The 27,949-nt window shown below is 45.4% G+C and overlaps 1 protein-coding gene across 17 annotated transcripts in view; it reads left to right on the forward strand.

Annotated features, from left to right (window-relative positions):
- NSD1 (nuclear receptor binding SET domain protein 1) overlaps window positions 1-27,949 on the forward strand; it is a 170,864-nt gene that overhangs the window by 1,357 nt on the left and 141,558 nt on the right. For 2 of the 17 annotated variants that reach the window (XM_024356814.3, XM_016954331.4), the window contains exons 2-3: window positions 1,900-2,013; window positions 2,754-2,843. In XM_024356814.3, the coding sequence (XP_024212582.3) occupies window positions 1,984-2,013; window positions 2,754-2,843 (120 nt within the window). In that variant the 5' untranslated portion in view covers window positions 1,900-1,983. Of the gene's footprint in view, window positions 1-40; window positions 203-499; window positions 754-794; window positions 845-928; window positions 1,047-1,899; window positions 2,844-27,949 lie in introns of those variants that run through there. The other 15 variants (XM_016954326.3, XM_016954325.4, XM_054684822.2 and 12 more) reach the window with 14 other exon arrangements.

Here is a 27,949-nt window from a genome sequence, read left to right on the forward strand (position 1 = left end):
CCAGCGGGCTGAGGGCAGGTGCCCAGTGGATGGGGAGCCTGGGCTGTAACCTAAGATGGAGGCCGGGACTGACGCGGGCCCGAGCAGGGCTGGCGGGACGATCGGACAGGCCTCAGCCGCGCCAGGTGCCGCCTGGGTTGGGGTTCGAGACGCGTAGGGTGCGGGAGCCGTGTGCGGCCCGAGGCCAGCGCCGTGCCCCGAGGTAGGTGAGGGGATCGGAATGCCACCCACGACGCCCGCAGGCCCCGACACTCCAAGGAGGCGCGCGAGGCCCCTGGGGAGCCCGCCTCAGGCCCCGCCCGGGCAGCCGGGCCGGCCCGTAGGCCCCGGCCGCGAGCGGGCGCGCAGGGGGAGGGGAGGGGGCGGCAGCGGCAGCTCCGCTGATTGGGCGGCGCTCTCACAAGCCCGACTTCACCCGCCCTGAACCCCGAAGAGTGAGGGAAGGGAACGCGCGCGCTCGGTGGGGGAAGGGGTGCGCGCGCACTCCGGGCCCAGCCGCACGCGGGCCGGCGCGAGGCGCTCGGTCGCACGCGCGGCCGCGGGGGCGCGCGCGGTGGGGGTGTGAGGAGGAGGAGGCGGCGGCGGAATAGGCCGGGGCAGGTCGCGCTCGCTGCCTTCTCCCCTGAAGAGAGACGCGGGGGGGAGGGGGGTGCGGCGAGCGGCCCCGCTCTCTCCCCACCGCTCCGCTCGCACCCCAGTGTAATGAGGGTCACCCCCTCCCCCCAGCTGGCCCGGGAGGGGGCGCGGGGCACGGTAACTAGTGCGCTGGGGTGGGCGGCGGGCAGGCGCGAGGAGAAGGGAGGGAGGAGGGTGGCCGGGCGGGGAAGATGGTGGTGGCCGTAAGGTGAGGGGCTCGGGGGAGGGCCAGGCGCGATGCGGGGTTGGTGGCCGGCGGCGCTGCAGCCGCCGGCCCCCTCCCCCTCCTCCTCCTCCATCACTACCAGCCGGGCTCAGGCCTAGCTGGCCGGGCTGCCGCGAACTTCCTCCCGGCGCGGCCCGTGCCCCGCCGGCCGCCTGCGAACACCTCGGCCTCCGCCTCCCCTCAGGTAGCAGGCTGCGGGGCGCGGGGCCGGCTGCCCTCCCGCAGCAAACTTTGCTTGCTGCTGAATATTGATGAGAGCGATCGGCTCGGCTGGGAGGTGCTGCCGCGGCTGCGGGAAGGAGCGCGGCCCGGGCAGGCGGCGGCGGCGTCGGCAGCAGCCATGTTTTTCGAGCTGTAGCAGCTGCTGCTACCCTGACTGGGCTTCGCTGGCCGCCTCGGTTTCTCCCTCTGCCGGGTCCAGGCCTCTGGGCCCTGCAGCTGCGGATCCAGCAGGCCTGCATTCAGGAAGGCGAGCTCTGGGGTGCACCCGCCTCGGCCGGCTCGCCTGCGGCCTGCGCACCGCCGCTGCAAAGGCTCCGGCGCTGGCTGGGCGCAGGGTGCAGCGCTATTGTGACCGCTGCGCCCTAGCGAGCCAGGAAGGGGGGGGGGGTACCTTTTTGTGCAGGGTCCAGGAGCCCCCCTCGGACCCCGCAGCCTTTTGCTTTTGAGAGATCCAGCTGCTCGACCCCTGGCGAGGGGTCCTGGCGAGGGGGAGGACGAGTCCTGTTTGAGAATTGGGAATTTTGACGGGCAGAGGGGTTTTGATTTTAGTTCATCCCAAGTGTCCACCAGTCTACAGAGGAGGAAAAAGAGACGGGCTGTTTCTATGTAGCAGGATCGGCCCAGCTTCGGGAAAATGGAGTTTTCAGAGGCTCATCGAGGCCATTTTTTCATCTCCAGTCGGGGGAACTTTTTCTGCCCATGGAAGTGCAGCAGAAAGGCATAGAGGCCACTAGGCCTTGAAGTGGCTGCCATTTTAAAGAGTCGAGTCAGATGGCCTATTAACTCAGATTAATTGCTGTGCTTTTGGATTCCAGGTTGATGCCGGCCCAGGATGGATCAGACCTGTGAACTACCCAGAAGAAATTGTCTGCTGCCCTTTTCCAATCCAGTGAATTTAGATGCCCCTGAAGACAAGGACAGCCCTTTCGGTAATGGTCAATCCAATTTTTCTGAGCCACTTAATGGGTGTACTATGCAGTTATCGACTGTCAGTGGAACATCCCAAAATGCTTATGGACAAGATTCTCCATCTTGTTACATTCCACTGCGGAGACTACAGGATTTGGCCTCCATGATCAATGTAGAGTATTTAAATGGGTCTGCTGATGGATCAGAATCCTTTCAAGACCCTGAAAAAAGTGATTCAAGAGCTCAGACGCCAATTGTTTGCACTTCCTTGAGTCCTGGTGGTCCTACAGCACTTGCTATGAAACAGGAACCCTCTTGTAATAACTCCCCTGAACTCCAGGTAAAAGTAACAAAGACTATCAAGAATGGCTTTCTGCACTTTGAGAATTTTACTTGTGTGGACGATGCAGATGTAGATTCTGAAATGGACCCAGAACAGCCAGTCACAGAGGATGAGAGTATAGAGGAGATCTTTGAGGAAACTCAGACCAATGCCACCTGCAATTATGAGACTAAATCAGAGAATGGTGTAAAAGTGGCCATGGGAAGTGAACAAGACAGCACACCAGAGAGTAGACACGGTGCAGTCAAATCGCCATTCTTGCCATTAGCTCCTCAGACTGAAACACAGAAAAATAAGCAAAGAAATGAAGTGGACGGCAGCAATGAAAAAGCAGCCCTTCTCCCAGCCCCCTTTTCACTAGGAGACACAAACATTACAATAGAAGAGCAATTAAACTCAATAAATTTATCTTTTCAGGATGATCCAGATTCCAGTACCAGTACATTAGGAAACATGCTAGAATTACCTGGAACTTCATCATCATCTACTTCACAGGAATTGCCATTTGTAAGCAGTTTTTGGTACAACTTAAATATATACATATATGTATATATACAGGCCACTTAAAGGGAAACTTGTAACAAATTTGTTTTTGGTTGCCTATCAGTTCACAGCTGAAATCCTATTGCTAATCATAAGCTTTGGGCAAAATTTTACTTTGATTTTTAAATTTATCTCTGTTGTATGAATTTGGTTGTTTTAAGCTTTTTCCAAATAACTCTTCATTGAGAGTAGGCTAATGCTTTTAAAGGCATTTGATTGAGTTCAGGTTTAATTTCGCAAGTTGGAGGTATACATATATGATTAAAAAAAAAAAAAAGATGGGTTTTGCCTGCTAGCACCATGAGTGCAGGTGAACCAATTTAGTACTTGGAGTCCTGTTGCTATATGTGGCAGATTATTTTTTTACTTGATGACTTGACTCTTACTTCAGGTTGAAGGGCATTTTGAACACAGATTAAAGTGGCTAAGATGAAGTTTTCTTGGACATTGTCAAAATCTAAATTAGGCTAGTTTTTCTGAACTACCTGTTTTGAAGGTATAGCATCCTGTGCTTTTGATAACTGCCACCATTAGCTCTTTTTTTTTTTTTTTTTTTTGAGGTAGAGTCTCACTCTGTTGCCAGACTGGAGTGCAGTGGTTGATCACTGCAACCTCTGCCTCTTGGGTTCAAGCGATTCTCCTGCCTCACCCTCCCGAGTAGCTGGGATTACTGGTACCCATCACCACGCCCGGCTAATTTTTGTATCACCATTAGCTCTTGAAGTTTTTCTAGTTTTGTTTTGTTTTGTTTTGTTTTATTTTATTTTATTTTATTTTAACAGAACACTAACTAAGACAAAGTTTTATATTTATTTATTGTTTAGAGACTGGCCTTGTCATGTTGCCCAGGCTGGCGTCGGGACTCCTGGGCTCATTCGATCCTCCTGCATCAGCTAGAACTACAGTAGTTTCAGATTTTGAAGTGTGTATGTGTATGTGTGATATGTATATATTCTGTGTGTATAGAAATGGAGAGTATCTTATTTGAGTTGTTTTCAGTAATGCTGTCAAGTATTGTTAGAGGGTGATAAATGATAACATTTGTTTTTATTTGAGCTTATGAAGAATTTCTTGACTTTCTAGCTAAATGATCAGTTCACTTCTCTTAGCCTCAATTTTATTGCGTCTAAATTCCAAAAGTTCTTGATTGCTATAAGATTCCTTCAGCTTTAAATATTAATATTTGATATTGATTTTGTTTCTGCCCAAACACATTGTTTGGTCACCGCCGGTAATGTTAGCAAAGAGAATTTTTTTTGGCCAACAAATGTCTCATACCACATTAAGTTTTTATAAGAAAAACTTTTATGGTATGTTGTTATTCTGAGTTCATTAAACATTCGCTTTACCTTATATCCCTGCTCTTCTTTAAAGTTACAGAGGGAGAATATGGGTGTGTCACTTTTGTTTCTGTTGATTTGTATCTTAATTGTGCCTTGGTACTCCTTGGTTTCTTGGCAATTGCGGATTTAAAAAAATTTGCTTTAGTGGTTATCTTGAGTCTGAATTGTCCTACACATTAGGGTGGGTAGGCTGTTTTGAAAACCTATTGGCAGCTCAGACAAATCCTTTTTCTTGGGTTCACGTTGAAATTTATTTTATATATATATCGTGTCTTTGTTTTTGCACATAAATTTAAATCTGAGAATGGAGATAGATGTTTCTCTAGAAGCATACAAATAGAATTGTAAACCTGTTTCTCGTCAAAGAGATGTTAGTGGAGTATTGGTTCTATTAAAAAAAAAATGAAGGCTGAGTGTGGTGGCTCACACCTGTAGTCCGAGCACTTTGGGAGGCTGAGGTGGACAGATCACCTGAGGTCAGGAGTTTGAGACCAGTCTGGCCAACATGGTGAAACTCCGTCTCTACAAAAATTAGCCGGGCGTGATGGTGGGCAACTGTAATCCCAGCTACTCGAGAGGCTGAGGCAGGAGAATCGCTTGAACCCGGGAGGCAGAGGTTGCAGTGAGCCAAGATTGCGCCATTGCACTCCATACTGGGCAACAAGAGTGAAACTCTGTCTCAAAAAAAAAAACAAAAAAAAAAACTGAAAATATTGGAGCCTTTAGATAGTAGGTTACATGTCTAAAATGGGAGTTAGCAAATGTATAAATGTAGAAGTTTTTTTTTCAGGGAGAAATTGAAATTGCTCAAAGACTTTATGACCTTGAAGAAGCAAGTGTGTAGTTTATTTATTTTTTTGAGACACAGTCATGCTGTCACCCAGGCTGGAGTGTAGTGGTGCGATCTCAGCTCACTTCAACCACCTCCTCCTGGGTTCAAGCGATTCTCCCACCTCAGCCTCCTGAGTAGCTGGGACTACAGGTGTGCACCACCATGCCTGACTACTTTTTGTATTTTTATTAGAGACGAGGTTTCACCATGTGGGCCAGGCTGGTCTCGAACTCCTGACCTCAGGTGATCCGCCCACCTTGGCCTCCCAAAGTGCTGGGATTACAGGCGTGAACCACCGTACCCATCCCCTAATTTATTATTTTAGGAATTTGGTTCAAAGTTGTGATTGAAATCTATTGCCTTTATTTTTGCCTTTGATATTTTTAAACTGAGGACATTTTTTTTTTTTTGAGACGAAGTTTCACTCTTGTCGCCCAGGCTGGAGTGCAATGGCATGATCTCGGCTCACTGCAACCTCCGCCTTCTGGGTTCAAGCAGTTCTCCTGCCTCAGCCTTCCGAGTAGCTGGGATTACAGGTGCGCACCACCACCCCAGCTAATTTTTGTATTTTTAGTAGAGATGGGGTTTTACCATGTTGGCCCAGCTGGTCTCGAACTCCTGACCTCAGGTGATCCACCCGCCTCAGCCTCCCAAAGTGCTGGGATTACAGGTGTGAGCCACGGAGCCCGGCCTCAGACTGAGGACTTAAAAAGTGAGGTCAGGGTGGGCATGGTGGCTCACGCCTGTAATCCCAGCACTTTGGGAGGCTGAGGCGGGTGGATCACCTGAGATGAGGATTTCAAGACCAGCCTGGCCAACATGGCAAAACCCTGTCTCTACTAAAAATACAAAAAATTAGCTAGGCATGGTGGCGGGAGCCTGTAATCTTAGCTATTTGGGAGGCTGAGGCAGGAGAATCACTTGAACCCGGGAGGCTGAGGTTGCAGTGAGTTGAGATCGCCCCATTGCACTCCAGCCTGGGCAACAAGAGCGAAACCCCCTCTCAAGAAAAAAAAAAAACCATCCTGGCCGACATGGTGAAACCCCGTCTCTACTAAAAATACAAAAATTAGCTGGGCGTGGTGGCAGGCGCCTGTAGTCCCATCTACTCGGGAGGTTGAGGCAGGAGAATCACTTGAACCCGGGAGGCGGAGGTTGCAGTGAGCCGAGATTGTGCCACTGCACTCCAGCCTTGAGACAGAGGGAGACTCCATCTCAAAAAAAAAAAAAAAAAAAAAAAAAAAAAGCGGTCAATCTTAGAATGCAAAGTTAGGTAAGCAATACAGCTTGAGAAAAGTGTAATTAAAAATAACTTTTCTATGTAGTCATATGATATTAATGTATTCAACTTGTTCACAGTTGATTTAAGTTATTGATACAGTAGGTGTTGTTACTATGCTGGGAATTTTAGAAAATCCTTAGCAAATTGCTATTTGTCTCTTTTTGTCTGTAATTTTGGCTGGGCTTGGTGGCTAACACCTGTAAATCTAGCAAGTTGGGAAGCCGAGACAAAAGGATTGCTTGGGGCCCAGAGTTCGAAACTAGACTGGGCAACATAGTGAGATCCTGTCTCTACACTCAGTTGGATGTGGTGGTATGCCTGTAGTCCCAGCTACTCAGGAGGCTGAGGCAGTAGTAGGATCACTTGAGGCCAGAAGTTTGAGACTGCAGTGAGCCATGATCATGCCACTGCATTCCAGCCTAGGCAACAGAGCAAGATCCTGTCAAAAAAAAAAAAAAAAGGAGAAAATTCTCTTGGCAGTGGGTAAGAGTAGTTATTAGGGTTGTAGATTTCCTGTCTGGAATTAGAGAAAGAAGGGTCATATTTTCTGTTATTTTGTGTATCTACCTCTAAGTGGACTGTTTGCCTCTTGTCACGAATTAGTAGCCTCTTCAGTTTACCATCATGTGCTCTTATTTTCTCTGCATACAGTGAAGTGATTGTCATTACAATTTATAATCCTGCCCTGGTACTTTTATATTTAATTGGGCTGATATTTTCTAATTCTTCCCAGTGTACAAAGGCTTTATGCTTTGTTGTTGTTGAGACAGGCTAGGTGCTTTGGATGTGGAGAATTAAATGAGCATGGCATTTTCAGAGGATACTTGTTGGAGATTGCTTGGGTAGGATGGATGTAGTCAGGTAATGGGGCCTAGAAATTCAGACTGAAGCATTTGGTATTGATGTGATGGGAACTGGCAGCCCTTGAGAGATTTTAGCTGAGAAGTGATGTAAAATCTGTTTGGAAGACTTTGAGTAGGGGAGATTAGAGGCAAGGTTAGGATGTAGGGTATGTTGCAATAGTAATTAAGACTTAAGAATCGGCCCAGTGGCATGTACCTGTAGTCCTAGCTACTCTGGAGGCCGAGGCAGGAGGATCACTTGAGGCTGCAATTAGCTGTGATTGTGCCTGTGAATAGCCACTGCACTCCAACCTAGGCAATATAATGAGATTCTGTCTCTTAAAAAAAAAAATGAGCACAGTGAGTACTCTAAAGAAAGGGGGTAAATCTAAAAGATTATTTCAAAGGGAGAAAATTGGCAGCTTTTTTGGGGCTACCTGATCTGGAGGCAGATTGGAGTCTGGATTTGAGGAATGGAGAGAGATGAGGCAGATGATGTCTAAGGCTTATAGTTTTGCTGCCTGAGACAAAAATGATTCCTCAGAGGTTCCTTCCTCTTCTCTACCCATCATCCCACAATTTTCTACTCCCTCCTTAGCTATCTTGGAAGAAAATTGATCTCTTCACACCTGAGGTTCTGCTCTCTCTCCGACTCCCTCCTTGCTGGGTGACCTTTTTTGTTTGTTTTTGTTTTTGTTTTTGTTTTGAGACAGAGTCTCACTCTGTCACCCAGGCTGGAGTGCAGTGGGGCGATCTTGGCTCACTGCAACCTCTGCCTCCCAGGTTCAAGCAATTCTCTGCCTCAGCCTCTGGGGTAGCTGGGATTACAGGCGCCCGCCACCGCAACCAGCTAATTTTTATATTTTTAGTAGAGACGGGGTTTCACCATCTTGGCCAGGCTGGTCTTGAACTCCTGACCTCATGATCCACCCGCCTTGGCCTCCCAAAGTGCTGGGATTACAGGCGTGAGCCACCACGCGCAGCGTTTTTTTTTTTTTTTTTTAAGATGAATTCTTGCTCTGTTGCCCAGGCTTGAGTGCAGTGGTGTGACCTTAGCCCACGGCAACCTCCATCTCCTGGGTTCAAGAGATTCTTGTGCCTCAGCCTCCCAAGTAGCTGGGATTGCAGGCGCCCTCCACCATGCTTGGCTAATTTTTGTATTTTTAGCAGAGACAGGTTTCACCATGTTGGCCAGGCTGGTCTCGAACCCCTGACCTCAAGTGATCCACCTGCTTCAGTCTTTCAAAGTGCTGGAATTACAGGTGTAAGCCACCACGACCTGCATACCACTTCTCAAACAGTCCTTTTTTGCGTCCTTGTTCTCTTTTTCTTCCTCTTTCTCTGCAGTCTCATTCACTTTCATTGATTCTGCTGCTACTCCACTCTATGAAACTCTCTTCTGAACTGACTTCAAACCAAGAAATTCTAATTGTCAACTAAGCTGCTCCTCTACCTTGTGTTGTATTCACCTAAAATGTAATATTATTTCCTTTTTTATTTTTCCTTTGGACAGGGTCTTTCTCTGTCACCCAGGCTGTAGTGCAGTGGTGCCATCTCGGCTCACTGCAACCTCTGCCTTCTGGGTTCAAGTGATTCTCCTGCCTCAGCCTCCTAAGTAGCTGGGACTACAGGCGCCCACCACCATGCCTGGCTAATTTTTGTATTTTTAGTAGAGACAGGGTTTTGCCATGTTGGCCATGCTGGTCTCAAACTCCTGACCTCAAGTGATCCGCCTGCCTCTGCTTCCCAAAGTGCTGGGATCACAGGCATGAGCCACTGCGCCCAGCCTATTTTCATTTTGAACCCATCTCTTTTATTGCCAAACACGCATTTACTTCCGTGTTCATGATGACATCATTATCCTATTCTTCTCAAAGCTGGAAACCTTGCAGTCACTTAATCATTTAAATGATTAAAATACATTTGAGTACCTCTTGAGCCAGGCACTGCCAGTGTAATAAAAAATAAAAAAATTTAAAAAAGGAAAGAGATAGTTTGCTTTTAAGGAACTTCACTGTGTGGCAAAAACTAGTGTAAACAATGACAATACAGAATACTAAGTGGTCTGGTAGGTGTTATGTATGCAGTACTTTGGGAGTGTGGAGGAAGGCATGCCTAGAATAATCAGGGAGGACTTCACAGAGTGGTTATTTATAGTTTGAGCAGAGACATACCAGTAAGAGGGAATAGCATATGCAAGTGGCCAGAAATCCTTGGCTAGCTATCTGGGAGGAGTGGGGTTGTCAGGAGATAAAGGTATTATCTAGGCTTATATGCCGTGCTGTATAGTTGAATGTTTTTACTATTACAAAATTTTACAGATACCCTCAGTTTCTCCCTTTATTCATTTTTCTATGACATCTTTATTGTTGGTCTTCATTTAGTCTTTCCTTCCAGTCTATCCTGTGTAAAATTACTTCCTACTTCCAAAATGAGAAATACTGGGTCTCTACTTAAATTTGTAACCTAAATGCCTCACACCTCATTTTCTGAACAAATAAAGCCCAAATTCAGTGTCCTTTTTGATAGGATCCTGTCCTGACCTTTCCAAATCTGATGCTAGAGCCTTGTGTACCCTGAGTTCAGCCAAACTGAACTCTTAATGGTCCCTTGCTCCATACTCTCCCCTTGCTCATGCCTTTATTCTCCTGGTCTGATTCATCTTTGCATCTTAACAGTGTATAGCATGGTGCCTTCTTTTTACTGGGGACATATCGAGTTAATGAATGAATGATGCTATTACAGAGGTACAGTTCGGGAAGGGGAGTGAGTACATTTTAGAAAGGTGATAAGTGGATTGTCAGCCTTCATCATTTTCAATGGACCAAATTACTAAAACTTTACAGGTTGGTTGGTTTTTTTTCTTTTTTCATTTCCTTATGTACTCAATTTCTAAGGCTTTTTGAATTTGAGCTTCCTAGTATCTCATGCATTAATTTTTTTCTCCATTCTCAACTTTCACTCTCCTAATTAAGGATAATAATTTTTTTTTTGAGATGGAGTCTTGCTCTGTTGCACAGGTTCGAGGGCAGTGGTGCGATCTTGGCTCACTGCAATCTCCGTCTGCCGTGTTCAAGCAATTCTCCTGCCTCAGCCTCCTGAGTAGCTGGGATTACAGGTGCATGCCACCATGCCTGGCTAATTTTTGTATTTTTAGAAGAGATGGGGTTTCACCACGTTGGATAGGCTGGTCTTGAACTCCTGACCTTATGATCCGCCTGCCTCAGCCTCCCAAAGTGCTGGGATTACAGGCATGAGCCACTGCGCCTGGCCAAGGATAATAAATTATAATGGTTTTAGGTTGGACATCTCTGACTGCATACTGCACTGTGTTTACTGGAAGAAGTCCCTTAATGTCTCTAAGGCCCATTTCCTCAGTTCTAAATTACGGCTAGTACCTTCGTTGGAGGGTTGTTAAGTCTATGATACAAGATAACTTTTTTTTTTTTTTTTTTTTTTTAAGACAGAGTCTCTATCGCCCAGGCTGGAGTGCAAAATGGCACGATCTTGGCTCACTGCAACCTCCACCTCATGGGTTCAAGTTGATTCTCCTGCCTCAGCCTCCCAAGTAGCTTGGATTATAGGCATGCACCACCATGCCCGACTAATTTTGTGTTTTTAGTAGAGATGGAGTTCACCACGTTGGCCAGGCTGGTCGAACTCCTGACCTCAGGTGATCGACCCACCTCGGCCTCCCAAAGTTGCTAGGATTACAGGCGTGAGCCATCTCTCCTGGCCATGATACAAGATAATTTATATGAAGTAATACACTGCTAGTTCTGAAGTAGGTGTGCAGTAAGTGATGCCTACTGCTGCATGCCAAGAGTCAAATGTATATTTGAAAGAGTTGTGAATTTCAAGAAAGATATTTTTGAGTTTTTTTTTTTTTTTCTTTCTGAGACAGGGTCTCGTACTGTTTCCCAGGCTAGAGTGCAGTGGCCTGATCTTGGCTCCTGGCTGGGCCCAAGTGATCCACCGCCCTCAGCCTTCCAACGTATTGGGATTACGGGAATGAGCCACTGTGTTTGGCTAAGTTTTTGGGTTTTTTTCTCTATTTTTCCAAACTTATTTGATTAGTAAGATAAAGACATTAACTGCTGTTGACAGTTTCCATTTTTAATTAGTAATCAGGAGCATTTGTTGTATTTTTGTTTGATAATCAGAATAATTTAATTTGTGCAATAGGATCAATAGCTTTCTGTATTCCAACTGTTAAGTGGTGTAAGTTTATTACATTGTTGCTTTTTGCAGGTTGTCCTTTGTTCTAGATAGAAATGTTTAATTTATTCTTCCTGGTTTTCAGGGGAGCCCATTGAAAGGAGATCCAGTCTCTGAAATTTAGTGGTGGGATAATAACAATTGAACAGTTACTTTTGAATCTAATTTAAATAATCTCAATTGTAGCCTTTTAAAGCAATTCCTATGAACCTTTTTGAATTTAGAAAAGTCATACTTGGCCAGGCGCGGTGGTTCACATCTATAATCCCAGCACTTTGGGAGGCTGAGGGGGTGGATTATCTGAGGTCAGGAGTTCAAGACCAGCCTGGCCAACGTAGTGAAACCCTGTCTCTACTGAAAATACAAAAAAAAAAATTAGCTGGGTGTGGTGGCACGTGCCTGTAGTCCCAGCTACTCAGGAGGCTGAGGCAGGAGGATCGCTTGAACCCAGGAGGCAGAGGTTGCAGTAAGCTGGGATTGTGCCACTGCACTCCAGCCTGGGTGACAGAGTGAGACTTTGTCTCAAAAAAAAGGTCAAACTTAAAAATGGAATATAAAAATCTCTTGATTTTTGTCAGTTTTCATATACTCCCTCATTTACACTCTTAGTATTCTATTAGAAATTGTCTCTTCTCTCTACACACCCCTTTTTTTCCCTTTTGGTTAATATGTTAAGACATCTTTTCATATGAGCATGTAACATGTAACAAGATTTTTTTTTTTTGGACAGTGTCTGGCTCTGTTGCTCAGGCTGGAGTCTAGTAGTATGATCACAATTCACTGCAGTTTAGACCTCCTGTGTTAAAGTGATTCTCCTACTTTAGCCTCATGAGTAGTTGGGACTACAGGCCCATGCCACCACGCCTGGCTAATTAAAGAAAAAATTATTTGGTAGAGACAGGGTCTTGCTATGTTGCCCAGGCTGGTCTTGAATTTCTGGCTTCAGGCAATTCTCCTACTCTGCATGAGCCACCTCAGCCGCGAATATTTTCTTATTATGAGATTTTTGTTTAGATAAATGTTGATTCACATGCAGTTGTAACAAATTCCATGGCCAGGCTGGGCGTGGTGGCTCACGCCTGTAATCCCAGCACTTTGGGAGGCTGAGGTGGATCACCTGAGGTTGGGAGTCCAAGACCAGCCTGACCAACATGGAGAAACCCCGTCTCTACTAAAAATACAAAATTAGCCAGGCGTGATGGTGCGTGCCTGTAATCCCAGCTACTTGGGAGGCTGAGGCAGGAGAATCACTTGAACCTGGGAGGCGGAGGTTGTAGTGAGCCAAGATCGTGCCATTGCACTCCAGCCTGGGCTACAAGAGCGAAACTCCATCTCAAAAAAAAAAAAAAAAAATCAGGAAATTCCATGGGCTAGGCACAGTGACTTATGCCTGTAATCCCAGCGTTTTGGAAGGCTGAGGTTGGAGGATTGCTTGAGCCCAGGAGTTTGAGGCTACAGTGAACACTGATTGTGCCACTGCACTCCAGCCTGGGTGACCCTGTCTCTTAAAAAAAAAAGAATACAGAGAGGTCCCTTGTATATTTTGCCTGGTTTTGCAATGGTAATATTTTGCAAAAAATATCTAATACCACACAACCAGAATATTGATGTTGATGTACTTCACCAATTTTTTTTTTTTTTTTTTTGAGTCGGAGTCTCCATCTGACGCCCAGGCTAGAGTGCAGTGGCTCGATCTCGGCTCACTGCAACCTCCACCTCCCGGGTTCAAGCAATTCTCCTGCCTCAGCCTCCCGAGTAGCTGGGACTACAGGCGTGTGCTATGACGCCCAGCTAGTTTTTGTATTTTTAGTAGAGACGGTGTTTCACCGTGTTAGCCAGGGTGGTCTCAATCTCCTGACCTTATGATCCGCCTGCCTCGGCCTCCCAAAGTGTTGGGATTACAGGCTTGAGCCACCGTGTCCAGCCAGTCTTACTTAGGCATTGACCTTCATATAATTTATCCATCTTATTCAGATGTCCTTAAATTTTATTTTTTTCCTTAAAGGAAATCTGTATTTCTATCAGGACATTCTGGATGTCCCCAGTTTTACTGGTAGTCTTTCATTGTGTGTATATTAAGTTCTTTGTTTTTATCACCTGTATAGGTTAGTATATCCATGACTCCCGTCAACTTTCTAAATGTTCGCTGGGTGCAGTGGCTCATGCCTGTAATCCCAGCACTTTGGGAGGCTGAGGCGGCTGGATCACCTGAGGTCAGTAGTTCGAGACCAGTCTGGCCAACATGGTGAAACCCCGTGTCTACTAAAAATAAAAAAAAAATTAGCTGGATATGGTGGGTCATGCCTGTAATCCTAGCTACTCGGGAGGCTGAGGTTGGAGAAACGCTTGAACCCAGGAGGCGGAAGTTGCAGTGAGCTGAGATCGCGCCACTGCACTCTAGCCTGGGTGACAGAGTATGTCTCTGTCTCAAAAAAAAAAAAAAAAAAATTTGCTAAACATTTCTAATACCATAAGGATCCCTGCTGTTGCCAGCCGTTTTAAAACTACATCCGTCTTCTTCTTGGCAACCTTCCATCTCTTTTTCGTATGTGACAGCGTCTTGCTCTGCCGCCCAGGCTGGAGTGCAGTAGTTGCATCTCAGCTCACTGCAACCTCTGTGTCCCAGGCTTAAGCGATCCTCCCACCTCAGCCTCCTGATTAGCTGCGACTACAGGCACTTGCCACCATGCCCCACTAATTTTTGTATGTTTTTGTAGAGATGGGGTTTTACCATGTTGCTCAAGCTCGTCTTGAACTCGTGAGCTCAAGCAATCCGCCTGCCTTGGCCTCCCAAATGGCTGGAATTACAGGCAGGAGCCACCATGCCTGGCCTAGCCCCTCCATCTCTAGCCTTTGTCAGTTACTAAACTTTTTTTTCTAAAGTTTTATCATTTCACAAATGTTAGATAAACATGAGTCATACAGTATGCAGCCTTTTGGGATTGTCTTTTTTTCCCTTAGCATAATTTCCAGGGGATTCATCTAAGTTGTTGACTATATCAATAGTTGTTTTTTTTTTTTTTTTTTTTTTGAGACGGAGTTTCACTCTTGTGGACCAGGCTGGAGTGCAATGGCATGATCTTGGCTCACTGCAACCTCCGCCTCCCAGGTTCAAGCGATTCTCCTGCCTCAGCCTCCTGAGCAGTTGGGATTATAGGCCCCTGCCACCACACCCAGCTAATTTTTGTATTTTTAGTAGAGATGGGGTTTCACCATGTTGGCCAGGGTAGTCTTGAACTCCTGGCCTCAAGTGATCTACCTGCATTGGCCTCCCAAAGTGCTGGGATTACAGGTGTGAGCCACTGCGCCCGGCCCTAGTTTTTTCCTTTTTATCACTAAGTAATATTCCATGATACAAATATACCATGGTTTGCTTGACCGTTCACCTGTTGAAGGACATCTGGGGCAATGCTAGCTTTTGGTAATTAAGGTAAAAGTACTATTTATGTTCATTTATGGGGTTTTGTGTGACTATAAGTTTTCACTTCTCTGGGATAAATACCAGTAGAACAATTGCAGTATTATATGGTAATGGCATGTTAAGTTTTTTTTTTTTCCTGAGAGGGAGTTTCGATCTTGTTGCCCAGGCTGGAGTGCAATTGCGTGATCTTGGCTCACTGCAACCTCTGCCTCCTGGGTTCAAGCAATTGTCCTTTCTCAGCCTCGCATGTAGCTGGGATTATAGGTGTCAACCACCACGCCCAGCTCATTTTTGTATTTTTAGTAGAGATGGGGTTTCACCGTGTTTGCCAGGCTGGTCCCAAACTCTTGACCCCAGGTGATCCACCCTCCTCAGCCTCCCAAAGTGCTGGGATTACAGGCGTGAGCCACGGCGCCCGGCCAGTGTTCAGTTGTTTTTTTGTTTTTTTGAGACAGTCTCTCTCTGTCACCCAGGCTAGAGGGCAGTGGCGCGATCCTGGCTCACTGCAACCTCTGCCTCCCGGATTCAAGCGATTATCCCGCCTCAGGCTCCTGAGTAGCTGGGACCACAGGTGCACACCACCACACCAGGCTAATTTTTTTATTTTTAGTAGAGACGGGGTTTCACCATGTTGGTCAGGCTGGTCTCGAACTCCTGACTTCAGGTGATCCACCCACCTCGGCCTCCCAAAGTGCTGGGATTACAGGTGTGAGCCACCACGCCTGGCCCAATGTTCAGTTTTATAAGAAACTACCAAGCTGTTTTCCCTAGTGTCTGTACCATTTACATTCTCACTAGCAGTATATGAGTGATCCAGTTTCTTTTATTTTTTGTTTTTTGAGACGGAGTCTCGCCCTGTTGCCCAGGCTGAAGTGCAATGGCACGATCTCGGCTCACTGCAACCTCTGCTTCCCGGCTTCAAGTGATTCTCCTGCGTCAGCCTCCCGAGTAGCTGGGATTACAGGCACGTGCGCCATGCCTGGCTAATTTTTTGTATTTTTAGTAGAGATAGGGTTTCACCATGTTGGCCAGGCTGGTCTCGAACTCCTGACCTCAGGTAATCCACCCATCTTGGCTTCCCAAAGTCCTGGGATTTCAGGCATGAGCCACTGCACCTGGCCGAGTGCTTCAGTTTCTATGCATCCTCACCAGCATTTGGTGTGGTCACTATTTTAATTTTAGCCATTTGTGTAGATATGTAGTAATGTCTCATCTCATTATGTTTTTTTTTTTTTTGAGACGGAATGTTGCTCTTGTTGCCCAGACTGGAGTGCAGTGATGCCATCTCGGTTCACTGCAACCTCCACCTGCTAAGTTCAAGCAATTCTCATGCCTCAGCCTCTGGAGTAGCTGGGATTATAGGTGTGCATCACCACGCCTGGCTAATTTTTGTATTTTTTAGTAGACATGGGGTTTCACCACGTTGGCCAGGCTGTTCTTGAACTCCTGACCTCAGGTGAGCTGCCCACCTCGGCCTCCCAAAGTGCTGGGATTACAGTTTTGTATGGTGGATTCCATGCAGAGAGAGTTTTTTCTATAGTCTAGATTAGCAGTTCCCAGCCTTTTTGGCACCAGGGACCAAATTCCTGGGAAACAGTTTTTCCACAGGTGGGAGTGGGATGGTTTGGGGATGAAACTTTTCCACCTTAGATTATCACGCATTAGTTAGAATCTCATAAGAAGCGCGCAACCTAGATCCCTTGCATTTGCAGTTCACAATAGGGTTCATGATCCTCTGAGAATCTAATGCCACCCCTGATGTGACAGGAGTGGGAGCTCAGGTGATAATGCTCCCTTGTCTGCTGTTCACCTCCTGCTATGCAGCCCGGTTCCTAACAGGCTGAGAGGACCAGTACCATTCTGTGGCCTGGGCGTTGGGGACCCCTGTTCTAGATGATCCACATTCTTTTAAATGCCTATATACAAACCATACTTTCTTTATTTCTTTTCTTTTTTTGAGACAGTCTTACTCTGTCACCCAGGCTAGAGTGCAATTGCGTGATCTTGGCACACTGCAACCTCTGCCTCCCAAATTTAAGTGATTCTCCTGCCTCAGCCTCCCGAGTAGTTAGGACTACAGGTGTGTCCCACCATGCCTGGCTAATTTTTTATATTTGTATTTTTAAATTTTTATTTATTTTTTTGAGATGGAGTCTCGCTCTGTCACGCAAGCTGGAATGCAATGGCACGATCTCGGCTCACTGCAACCTCCGCCTCCCGAGCTCAAGCGATTCTCCTGCCTCAGCCTCCTGTGTAGCTGGGATTACAGGCACCCCCCACGACGCCCGGCTTTTTTGTATTTTTAGTAGAGACAGGTTTTCGCTGTGTTGTCCGTTCTGGTCTCAAACTCCTGAGTTCAGGGAATCCACCGCCTTGGCCTCCCAAAGTGCTGGGATTACAGTCGTGAGCCACCGCGCCCTGCCACAAACCATACTTTGAAAATGTTGCTTCCATTTTTAGATAATTTGTTAGGGAACCAATAAAATCATACATACTTGTGATTTTCCCTTAGTAAAACACAAATTTTAGTGTTTTTTGCTGTTACTATTAATATTTCTAAAGTTCCTTTCACATTGCTAGTGACCTTATATAAAATACCATAATGCTCTTCTAGCAATTGCTGGAAAGATAAAATCTATTTTGGAGAATGAACAATTATATTTTCACATTGGATTAAATTAAAAGTAATTACTGGTTATGTGATATTCCCTCACATACCAGAGTGAGTCTGAAGGTAGTCTTTCTTTGTAAATTATGAGGCTATATTTCCTGTGTTATCTCTGATTTCTCTTGATGCTGTAATTGGAGTTGTTGGGTCTCCCTGGTGAAAGTAGGTGATGTGCAAGTTGTGTCTATACCCAGTGAAAATAACAGACATTAATGCCACACTAATTTGTCATTGGAATTTTACATTCAAAAGCATTTCTTTTTAAAAATATGATTGTAAATTGGTAATTTATAGTTGTATATACCAAAGGCATTTCTTTAACGTTATAGTTGGTTCAACTGAAAATACGTTGTCTGTTTTTATAATTAGTATATTGAGGAACAGCACTTCCATCATGTCACAATATATTAAGAATTGCCAGCGGGGCACGGTGGCTCACGCCTATAATCCCAGCACTTTGGGAGGCCTAGGCGGGAGGATCACCTGAAGTCAGGAGTCGAGACCAGCCTGGCTAACGTGGCCAAACCCCTATCTACTAAAAATACAAAAATTAGCCAGGTGTGATGGCGGGTGCCTGTAGTCCCAGCTACTCGGGAGGCTGAGGCAGGAGAATCCAGAATTGAATTGAACCCAGGAGACGGAGGTTGCAGTGAGCCAAGATTGTGCCATTGCACTCCAGCCTGGACAACACAGCGAGACTCAGTCTTTTTTATTTTTATTTTTATTTTTGAGACGGAGTTTTGCTCTTGTTGCCCAGGCTGGAGTGCAATGGCACAGTCTCGGCTCCCTGCAACTTCTGCCTCCCGGGTTCAAGCGATTCACCTACCTCAGCCTCCCGACTAGCTGGGATTACAGGCATGTGCCACCACGCCCGGCTAATTTTTGTATTTTTAGTAGAGATGGGATTTCTCCATGTTGGTCAGACTTGTCTCGGACTCCCAACCTCTGGTGATCTGCCCGCCTCGGCCTCCCAAAGTGCTGGGATTACAGGCATGAGCCACCGTGCCTGTCCTTTTTTTTTTTTTTTTTTTTTATCTTTTGAGACTGGGTCTCACTCTGTTGCCTAGGCTGGAGTGCAGTGACGCAGTCACAACTCACTGCAGCCCCAACCTCCCAGTCTCAAGCAATACCCCCACCTCTGCCCCTTTGAGTAGGCTGGGACTACAGGTGTGTGCCTTCATACCTAGCTAATTTTGTTTTGTTTTGTTTTTTGAGACAGTCTTGCCCCATCGCCCAGGCTGGAGTGCAGTGGTGCCATCTCGGCTCACTGAAAGCTCCGCCTCCCGGGTTCACGCCATTCTCCTGCCTCAGCGTCCCGAGTAACTGGGACCACAGGTGCCCGCCACCACACCCGGCTAATTTTTTGTATTTTTAGTAGAGACGGGGTTTCACCATGTTAGCCAGGATAGTCTCGTTCTCCTGACCTCATGATCCGCCTGCCTTGGCCTCCCAAAGTGCTGGGATTACAGGTGTGAGCCACTGCACCCGGCCATGCCCAGCTAATTTTTGTATTTTTTTGTAGGGATGGGATGGCACTATGTTCCCTAGGCTAGTCTTTAATTCTTGGGTTCAAGTGGTCCTCCTGCCTCGGTCTCCCAAAGTGTTGGAATTACAGGTGTGAGCCACTGTGCCGAGCCAGGTTGTGTGTGTATGTATGTATGTATGTTTGTATATATTTATATTTATTTTTTTGGAACTGTGTCTCACTTTCATCCAGGCCCGAATGCAGTGGCATGATCTCAGCTCACTGCAACTTCTGCCTCCTGGGTTCAAGTGATTCTTTTTTTTTTTTTTTTTTTTGAGACGGAGTCTCCCTCTGTCGCCAGGTTCACTGCAAGCTCTGGCTCCCGGGTTCACGCCATTCTCCTGCCTCAGCCTCCTGAGTAGCTGGGACTATAGATGCCCACCAGCATGCCTGGCTAATTTTTTGTATTTTTAGTAGAGATGGGGTTTCACTGGGGTTTCACCATGTTAGCCAGGATGGTCTTGATCTCCTGACCTTGTGATCCGCCCGCCTCGGCTTCCCAAAGTGCTGGGATTACAGGCGTGAGCCACTGCGCCTGGCCATTTCTTTTTTTTTTTTGGCAAGTGATTCTTGTGCCTCAGCCTCCCGAGTAGCTGAAATTATAGGCGTGTGCCCTCAACGCCTGGGTAATTTTTGTATTTTTAGTAGAGACAGGGTTTCACCATGTTGGACAGGCTGGTCTCAAACTCCTGGCCTCAAGTGATCCACCCTCCTTAGCCTCCCAAAGTGCTGGGATAACAGCTGTGAGCCACCGTGCCCTTCCCAGGTTTTATATTTATTCTTTTTTCCTTTTAAATTATGTTTTTATTTAGGTATTGTACGTAAAGTGCTTTTCTAACAGAGCTTTGGGGCAGAAGTGTTAGGGCAGGTCATTAAACCACTGAAATTAGTTCTTTGGAGGAGAAGATAATTGTTAGAGTTGTAAGTGAAGTCTTGATAGATACCTTATCAATTTCATAGTAATGTCTGTGGAATTTCTTTTTCTGTTTTTTTTTTTTTAATTATTTCTTGAGGATTAACTGCTGATAGTGGAATATCATATATATAGTTGGCTCTTGATGTACTTATTTCTGGATGGCTTTCCAAAAGGATTTTACCATTTTACACACAGTTCTAAATAGTATATGAATTTAGCATTTGTCCCACACTTAGATAGCACTGATTTTTTTTTTAATTAAGTGGGTGCAAAATGCTACTACAAGATTGCTTTAATTACTACAGTTTTATTGATGAAAATGATTTCTACTTGTTTACTGTTTGTATTTTTTTCTAGGAGTTTTGTGTCTATATTCTTTGCTGATGTATCTTTTTGGATTTAATGTTTTATACATATTAAATTTCTATCTCATTGGATATAAATATTTTCCCAATCTGGTTTTCATTTTAGTTAATGATTTTCTGTAGTTGTATAGTCAAAGTTTCATTTATTATATAGCTAGATCTGTGTTTTCAAGTGATTTATTGATTCAAAGCTTATTGTGCTTCTAGATATTTGATAAACTGACTTTAGACTCTTGTAAAAATTTGAAGAACTCATATCTACTACAGTCTTACTGATTTAATAGGGGTTTTAATATCCAGTACTATGCTAATAATTTTTATAGTGTTTTTACGACAATTTTTTGAGAACATGTTTTTAGAGCTGTGGATGGAATGTTTTCTGCTCTATCAGTTATCCCTTCTGCGTAACAGACCCCTAAGTGTAGCAGCTTAGAGGAGTAAATATTTATTATCTCACATTTTGTAAGGAATCATGGAGTGGCTTAGCTGGATGGTGCTGGCTCAGTCTCTCTAATGAATTTACAGTCAAGATGTCTGCCAGGGCTGCGGTCTCTGAAGGCTGTAGGATCCCTGTCCAAGATGGCTCACTCATATGGATGCTAGCTCTTTGTGTGAGGCCTGTTCTTTCCCACTTGCACTTCTCCATAGGCCTGCTTACTGTATGGTAGCTGGCTTTTCCCGGAGTGAGTGATCCAAGAGACAGGGACAGACCAAGCAGGAAGATGCAGTAACTTTTTATGATGTGTATTCTATTGGCTGGCGACACATACCAAGCAGATAGGGAAGGGATTACACAAAGGCATGAATACCATCAGGCTGGGATAATTGGGGGCCAGCTTGGAATCTGGCTACCATATCCAACCAAATAAGAAATTAATAGTTTTAATTAAAGGAAAAGGATTATATTAAATAGACATTCGTTAGTTTTTACTTTTAAGCTGACCCAATCGTTTTTCAGATTGACGTTTTGAATAGATATATGATTAAAAAATACATGAAAAGTTAACCAGTGAAGTGACCTCTGTGCCATGTTTGCTCAGGTAACGCACCTCCAATTCTTGTGCTTTCCCGGAGACCACCTTTTTTAAGAGGAAGGTAGTGGACTGTGCACACTTGGTCTTCCTTTTTCACATAATGGTGTATGTTGAAATCTTTCCATTTTAGAGCATAGGTTTCCCTTTTTAATTTTATTATTATTATTATTATTGAGACAGAGTCTCCCTCTGTCGCCCCAGCTGGAATGCAATGGTGCGATCTCGGCTCACTGCAACCTCCAGCTCCTGGGTTCAAGTGATTCTCCTGCCTCAGCCACCTGAGTAGCTGGGATTACAGTCGCCTGCCACCATGCTGGGCTAATTTTTTGTATTTTTAGTAGAGACAGGGTTTCACCATGTTGGCCAGGCTGGTCTCGAACTCCTGACCTCAGGTTATCCACCTACCTCAGCCTCCCAAAATGCTGGGATTACAGGCGTGAGGCACCGTGCCCGGCAATTTTTTTTTTTTTTGAGTCAGAGTCTTGTTCTGTTGCCCAAGTTGGAGTGCAGTGGTTTGATCTCGGCTCACTGCAACCTGTACCTCCTGGGTTCAAGTGATTCTCCTGCCTCAGCCTCCCGAGTAGCTGGGACTACAGGCATGCCCCACCATGCTTGGCTAATTTTGTATTTTTAGTAGAGACTAGGTTTCTCCATGTTGGTCAGGCTCGTGTCAAACTCCCTACCTCAGGGGATCCGCCCACCTTGGCCTCCCAAAGTGCTGGGATTATAGACGTTAGCCACCGCGCCTGGCCTAATTTTTGTATTTTCAGTAGAAATTTTTGTATTTCACTGTATTGGTCAGGCTGGTCTGGAACTCCTGAGCTCAGGTGATCCACCCGCCTCAGCCTCCCAAAGTGCTGGGATAACAGGAGTGAGCCACTAGGTGTGACCTAATTTTTGTATTTTTAGTAGAGATGGGATTTCACCATGTCGGCTAAGCTGGTCTCGAACTCCTGACCTCAGGTGATCTGCCTGCCTTGGCCTCCCAATGTGCTGGGATTATAGGCATAAGCCACCGCACTGGCTTTTTTTTTTTTTTTTTTTTAAACCTGGATGGTTTTCTTTTGCATGAATGTATAGATAATTCCTGTTCATACATTCTGAAAGTGAACAACTGTATATATGCAATTTATTTTTATTTTTATTTATTTATTTATTTATTTTTTGAGACCAGAATCTCACTCTGTCGCCCAGGCTAGAGTGCAATGACACAATCTCGGTTCACTGCAACCTCTGCCTCCTGGGTTAAGCAATTCTTCTGCCTCAGCTTCCCCAGTAGCTGGGATTACAGGTGTCTGCTAATTTTTGTATTTTTACAAAATACACCCAGGTAATTTTTTGTAATTTTGGTAGAGACAGGTTTCACCATGTCGGCCAGGCTGGTCTTGAACTCCTGACCTTAGGTGATATGCCCGACTCAGCCTCCCAAAGTGCTGGGATTACAGGTGTGAGCCACTGCGTCTGGCCTGCATGGGGATTCTTAATGAAGATTAATTATTGTAGTTGAGGGGGAAAAGGAATAATAAATATTTATTGGACCCTAAATACCTTCGAATATGGAATACCCTAGGTATTCTAGGGCATTTAGGGACCAATAAATATTTATTCCTCCGTACTCTTCCCTCGCTCTTTTTAGATTTTTTTTTTTTTTTTTGAGATGGAGTCTTGCTCTGTCTCCAGGCTGGAGTGCAGTGGCGCGATCTTGGCTCACTGCAACCTCTGCCTCCTGGGTTGAAGTGATTCTCTTGCCTCAGCCTCCTGAGTGGCTGGGACTACAGGTGCATACCACTATGCCCAGCTAATTTTTGTATTTTTTGTAGAGACAGGCTTTCACCATGTTGGCCAGGATGGTCTCGTTCTCTAGACCTCATGATCTGTCTTCCTCAGCCTCCCAAAGTGTTGGGATTACAGGCGTAAGCCTCCGCCGGGCCTTTTTTAGATTTTTAAGATAATTTTTGTTAAAGCATGAACTTAAAAAATCAGACTTGGCTTGGAGCGGTGGCTCATGCCTCTAGTCCTAGGACTTTGGGTGGCTGAGGCAAGTGGATTGCTTGAGCCCAGGAGTTCAAGACCTGCCTTGGCAATAATATCAAGACCCCCTCTTCATGAAAAACAATCAAGCTAATACTTGATACTATTTTACATAAGAATTTTTTATAGTATGTCATGTTTTAATGTATATTGGTTATATAGTTGCAAATTTAAAGGCATAGTGGTGGCTCATACCTGTAATCCCAGCACTTTGGGAGGCTGGGGCGGGCAGATCTTCTGAGGTCAGGAGTTCAAGACCAGCCTGGCCAACATGGTGGAACCCCGTCTTAGGCTGAGGCAGGAGAATAGCTTGTGCCCAGGAGGCAGAGGTTGCTTTGAGCTGAGATTGCACCACGGCATTCCAGCCTGGAGGACAGAGCGAGACTCCGTCTCTAAATAAATAAATAAATAAATAAATAAATAAATGTATACTAACTGCATTAGCAAGACTCTGTCTCTAAATAAATAAGTAAATAAATAAATGTATACTAATTGCATTTTAAAAATCAAAGTATAGGCCGGGTACGGTGGCTCACAACTGTAATCCTAGCACTTTTGGAGGCTGAGGTGGATGGATCACCTGAGGTCAGGAGTTTGAGACCAGCCTGACCAACATGGTGAAACCTTGTCTCTACTAAAAATACAAAATTAGCTGGTGTGGTGGCGCATGGCTGTAATCCCAGCTACTCGGGAGGCTGAGGTAGGAGAATTGCTTGAACCTGAGAGGTGGAGGTTGTGGTGAGCGGAGATCATGCTGTTGCACTCCAGCCTGGGCAACAAGAGCGAAACTTCGTCTCCAAGAAAAAAAAAAATCAAAATGTAATTCACGTAAGATAAAATTCACCCTCTTTGGCCAGGCGCAGTGGCTCATGCCTGTAATCCCAGCACTTTGGGAGGTAGAGGTGGGCAGATCACTTGAGGTCAGGGAGTTTGAGACCAGCCTGGCCAACATGGTGAAACCCCATCTCTACTAAAAATACAAAAATTAGCCCGGTGTGGTGACATATACCTGTAATCCACCTACTCAGGACGCTGAGTCTGCACTCAGTCCCTGGGCTACAGGGTGAAACTGTATCTCAAAAATAAAGAATAAAATGCAGCTACTTAAAGGGTGTAGAGTTGAACAACTGTTACCACTGTCTAATTCCAGAACCTTTCATCACCCCAAAAGAAAACCCATTCCCAGCAGTCATTTCCCATTAAGTCTCCTCTAGCCCCTCACAACCACTAATCTAATTCATGTTTCTATGTATTTGCCTATTCTAGGCATTTCATATAAATACAGTCATATAATTTGTGGCCTTTCGTGTCTGACTTGTTTAACTTAGCATAATGTTTTAAGACCCATTTATGTTGTTGTATGTATGCATACTTCATTCCATTTTACTGCTGAATATTGCTTTGTACTGATGCCACTTTTTGTTTGTCTTTTCATCACTTGACGGACATTTTGTTTCTTCCACTTTGTGGCTGTTACAGGCAGTGCTACTGTGAAAATTTGTATTAAAGTTTTAGCGTGAATATATGTTTTCAGTTCTCTTGGGAAAATACCTAGAAGTGGTATTGTCGGATCATAGGGTCATTCTATGTTTAGCATTTTGAGGAACAGCCAGACTGTTTTACATAGTGGTTGCACCGTTTTACAGTCCTGCTTTAGCCTATATGGGTTCTAATTTCTTTCCTTCTTTCTTTCTTTCTTTTCTTTCTTTTCTTTCTTTTCTTTCTTTTCTTTCTTTTCTTTTCTTTCTTTCTTTTTTTAGAACAGAGTCTCCCTCTGTAGCCCAGGCTGGAGTGCAGTGGCATGGTCTTGGCTCACTGCAACCTCCGCCTCTCGGGTTCAAGCAATTCTCTGCCTCAGCCTCCCAAGTAGCTTGGACTACAGGCGCCCGCCACCACGCCTGGCTAATGTTTGTATTTTTGGTAGCGACAGGGTTTCACCACGTTGGCCAGGTTGGTCTTGAACGCCTGACCTCAGGTGATTCACCCACCTCGGCCTCCCAAAGTGCCGGGATTACAGGCATGAGCCACTGCATCCGGGCGTGGGTTCTAAATTCTTAATATTCTCATCAACATTTATTACTGTCTTTTTAATTTTAGCCTGTAATCCCAGCTACTAGGGCGACTGAGGTGGTAGCATCGCTTGAGCCCAGGAAGCTGAGGCTGCAGTGAGCCAAGATTGCACCACTGCACTCCAGGCTAGGTGATGAAGTGAGACTTCATCTAAAAAAAAAAAAAAAAAGGAAGTAATGGCAAAAACTGGAATTATTTTGCACCAACTTAAATATTTAGATCTTTAATACCTTTGGAAAGTTTTTTATGTATAGTTTTTGTGTGTGTGTGTATATATATATACACACACATATATATACACACATATATACACACACATATATATACACACATATATATGAATGGTTTTATATATATATATATGAATGATATATATATATGAATGAATGAATGAGATGGAGTCTCACTCTGTCACCCAGGCAGGAGTGCAGTGGTGCCATTTTGGCTTATGGCAGCCTCCGCCTCCGGGGTTCAAGTGATTCTTGTACCTCAGCCTCCCGAGTTGCTGGGATTACAGGCGCTCGCCACCATGCCCGGATTTTTTGTCTTAATTCATGAAGGATGAATTAAGTCTGCAGTTGTTCTTTTTCCCTTTTTCTTTCCAGTTTTTTTGTTTGTTTGTTTTTGAGACACAGTCTCATTCGGTTGTCCAGGCTGGAGTGCGGTGGCAGTATCTTGGCTCCCTGTAACCCATCTCCCTGGTTCAAGCGATTCCGGTGCCTCAGCTTCCCAAGTAGCTAGGATTACAGGTGTGTGACACCACACCTGGTTAATTTTTGTATTTTTAGTAGAGACGAGGTTTCACCGCATTGGTTAGGTTGGTCTCAAAACTCCTGACCTCAGGTGAACTGCCCACCTAAGCCTTCCAAAGTGCTGAGATTACATGCATGAGCCACCAAGTCTGGCCTAAGTCTGAATTTTTCTTTTTTTTTTTTTTTTGAGACGGAGTTTCGCTCTTGTTGCCCAGGCTGGAGTGCAATGGTGCGATCTTGGCTAACCGCAACCTCCGCCTCCCACGTTCAAGCAATTCTGCCTCAGCCTCCCGAGTAGCTGGGATTGCAGGCATATACCACCACGCCTGGCTAATTTTGTATTTTTGTTAGAGATGGGGTTTCTCCGTGTTGAGACTGGTCTCGAACTCCTGACCTCAGGTGATCCGCCTGCCTCGGCCTCCCAAAGTGCTGGGATTACAGGTGTGAGCCACTGCACCCAGCCGAATATTTTTTTTTTTTAAATGGAGTCTCGCTCTGTGGCCCAGGTTGGAATGCAGCGGTGTGATCTTAGCTCACTGCAACCTCTGCCTCCCTGGCTCAAGCGATTCTCCTGCTTCAGCCTCCTGAGTACCTGGGACCACAGGCGTGCACCACCATGCCTGAATAATTTTTTTGTGTTTTTGTAGAGATGGAGTTTCACCGTGTTGGCCAGGCTGATCTCGAACTCCTGACCTCAGGTGATGTGCCTGCCTCCGCCTTCCCAAGTGCTGGGATTACAGGCATGAGCTACTGTACCTGGCTAAGTGTACAGTGTTCTTGTGATGTCTTTGTCTGGTGTTGGTATCAGGGTAATACTGTCTTCAAGATTACCCTTGAATGAGCTTTACTTCATTTTTTAATGTGTTTTTTTTTCTTTTCTTTTGTTTTTTGTTTTTGAGACAGAGTTTCACTCTGTCGCACAGGCTGGAATCCACGCTCTAGGCTCGCTGCAGCCTCCACCTCCCAGGTTCAAGAGATTCTCCTGTGTCAGCCTCTTGAGTAGCTGGGGTTACAGGCACGTGCCACGACGCCCGGCTGATTTTTTTGTATTTTTAGTAGTGACGGGCTTTCACCATGTTGGCCAGGCTGGTCTCGAACTCCTGACATCAAGTGACCTGCCTTCCTCAGCCTCCCAAAGTGTTGGGATTACAGGAGTGAGCCACTGTGCCCCGCCTGCAATTACTTCTTAAGTTCTCAATTAAAAGAGAGTTTATCAAGGACTTTTTTTGATAATTTTGCGTTTTGAAAATTGCTAACATTAACTGGGACAGCCCTTTTATTTATTTATTTGTCATTCAGTTGTTTTTTTGAGTTGCCTACTATGTCCCAGGCACTGGTAAGATAGGAGTATCATTGTACCTGAGGCAGGGCAACATGTGCTTGTTTGAGAGGAGCATGATCTAGGATTATAAGGACTGCAACCTCCGCTTCCCAGGTTGAAGCAGTTCTCATGCCTCAGCCTCCCAAGTAGCTGGGACTACAGCCATGAGCTACCACGCCCAGCTAATTTTTGTGTTTTTAGTAGAGATGAGGTTTCCCCATGTTGGCCAGGCTAGTCTCAAATTCTGGACCTCAGGTGATCTGCCCACTTCAGCCTCCCAAAGTGCTGAAATTACAGGAGTAATTTTATTCTCCCAAAGCTGCTGCTTTGGGAGAATAAAAAGTTGAGTATGGGCCAGGCATGGTGGCTGATGCCTGTGATCCCAGCACTTTAGGAGACTGAGGTGGGAGTCTAGCTTGAGCCCAGTAGTTTGAGACAAGCCTGGGGAAC

Source organism: Pan troglodytes, chromosome 4, assembly GCF_028858775.2.
Source record: "Pan troglodytes isolate AG18354 chromosome 4, NHGRI_mPanTro3-v2.0_pri, whole genome shotgun sequence".
Lineage (NCBI taxonomy): Eukaryota > Metazoa > Chordata > Mammalia > Primates > Hominidae > Pan > Pan troglodytes.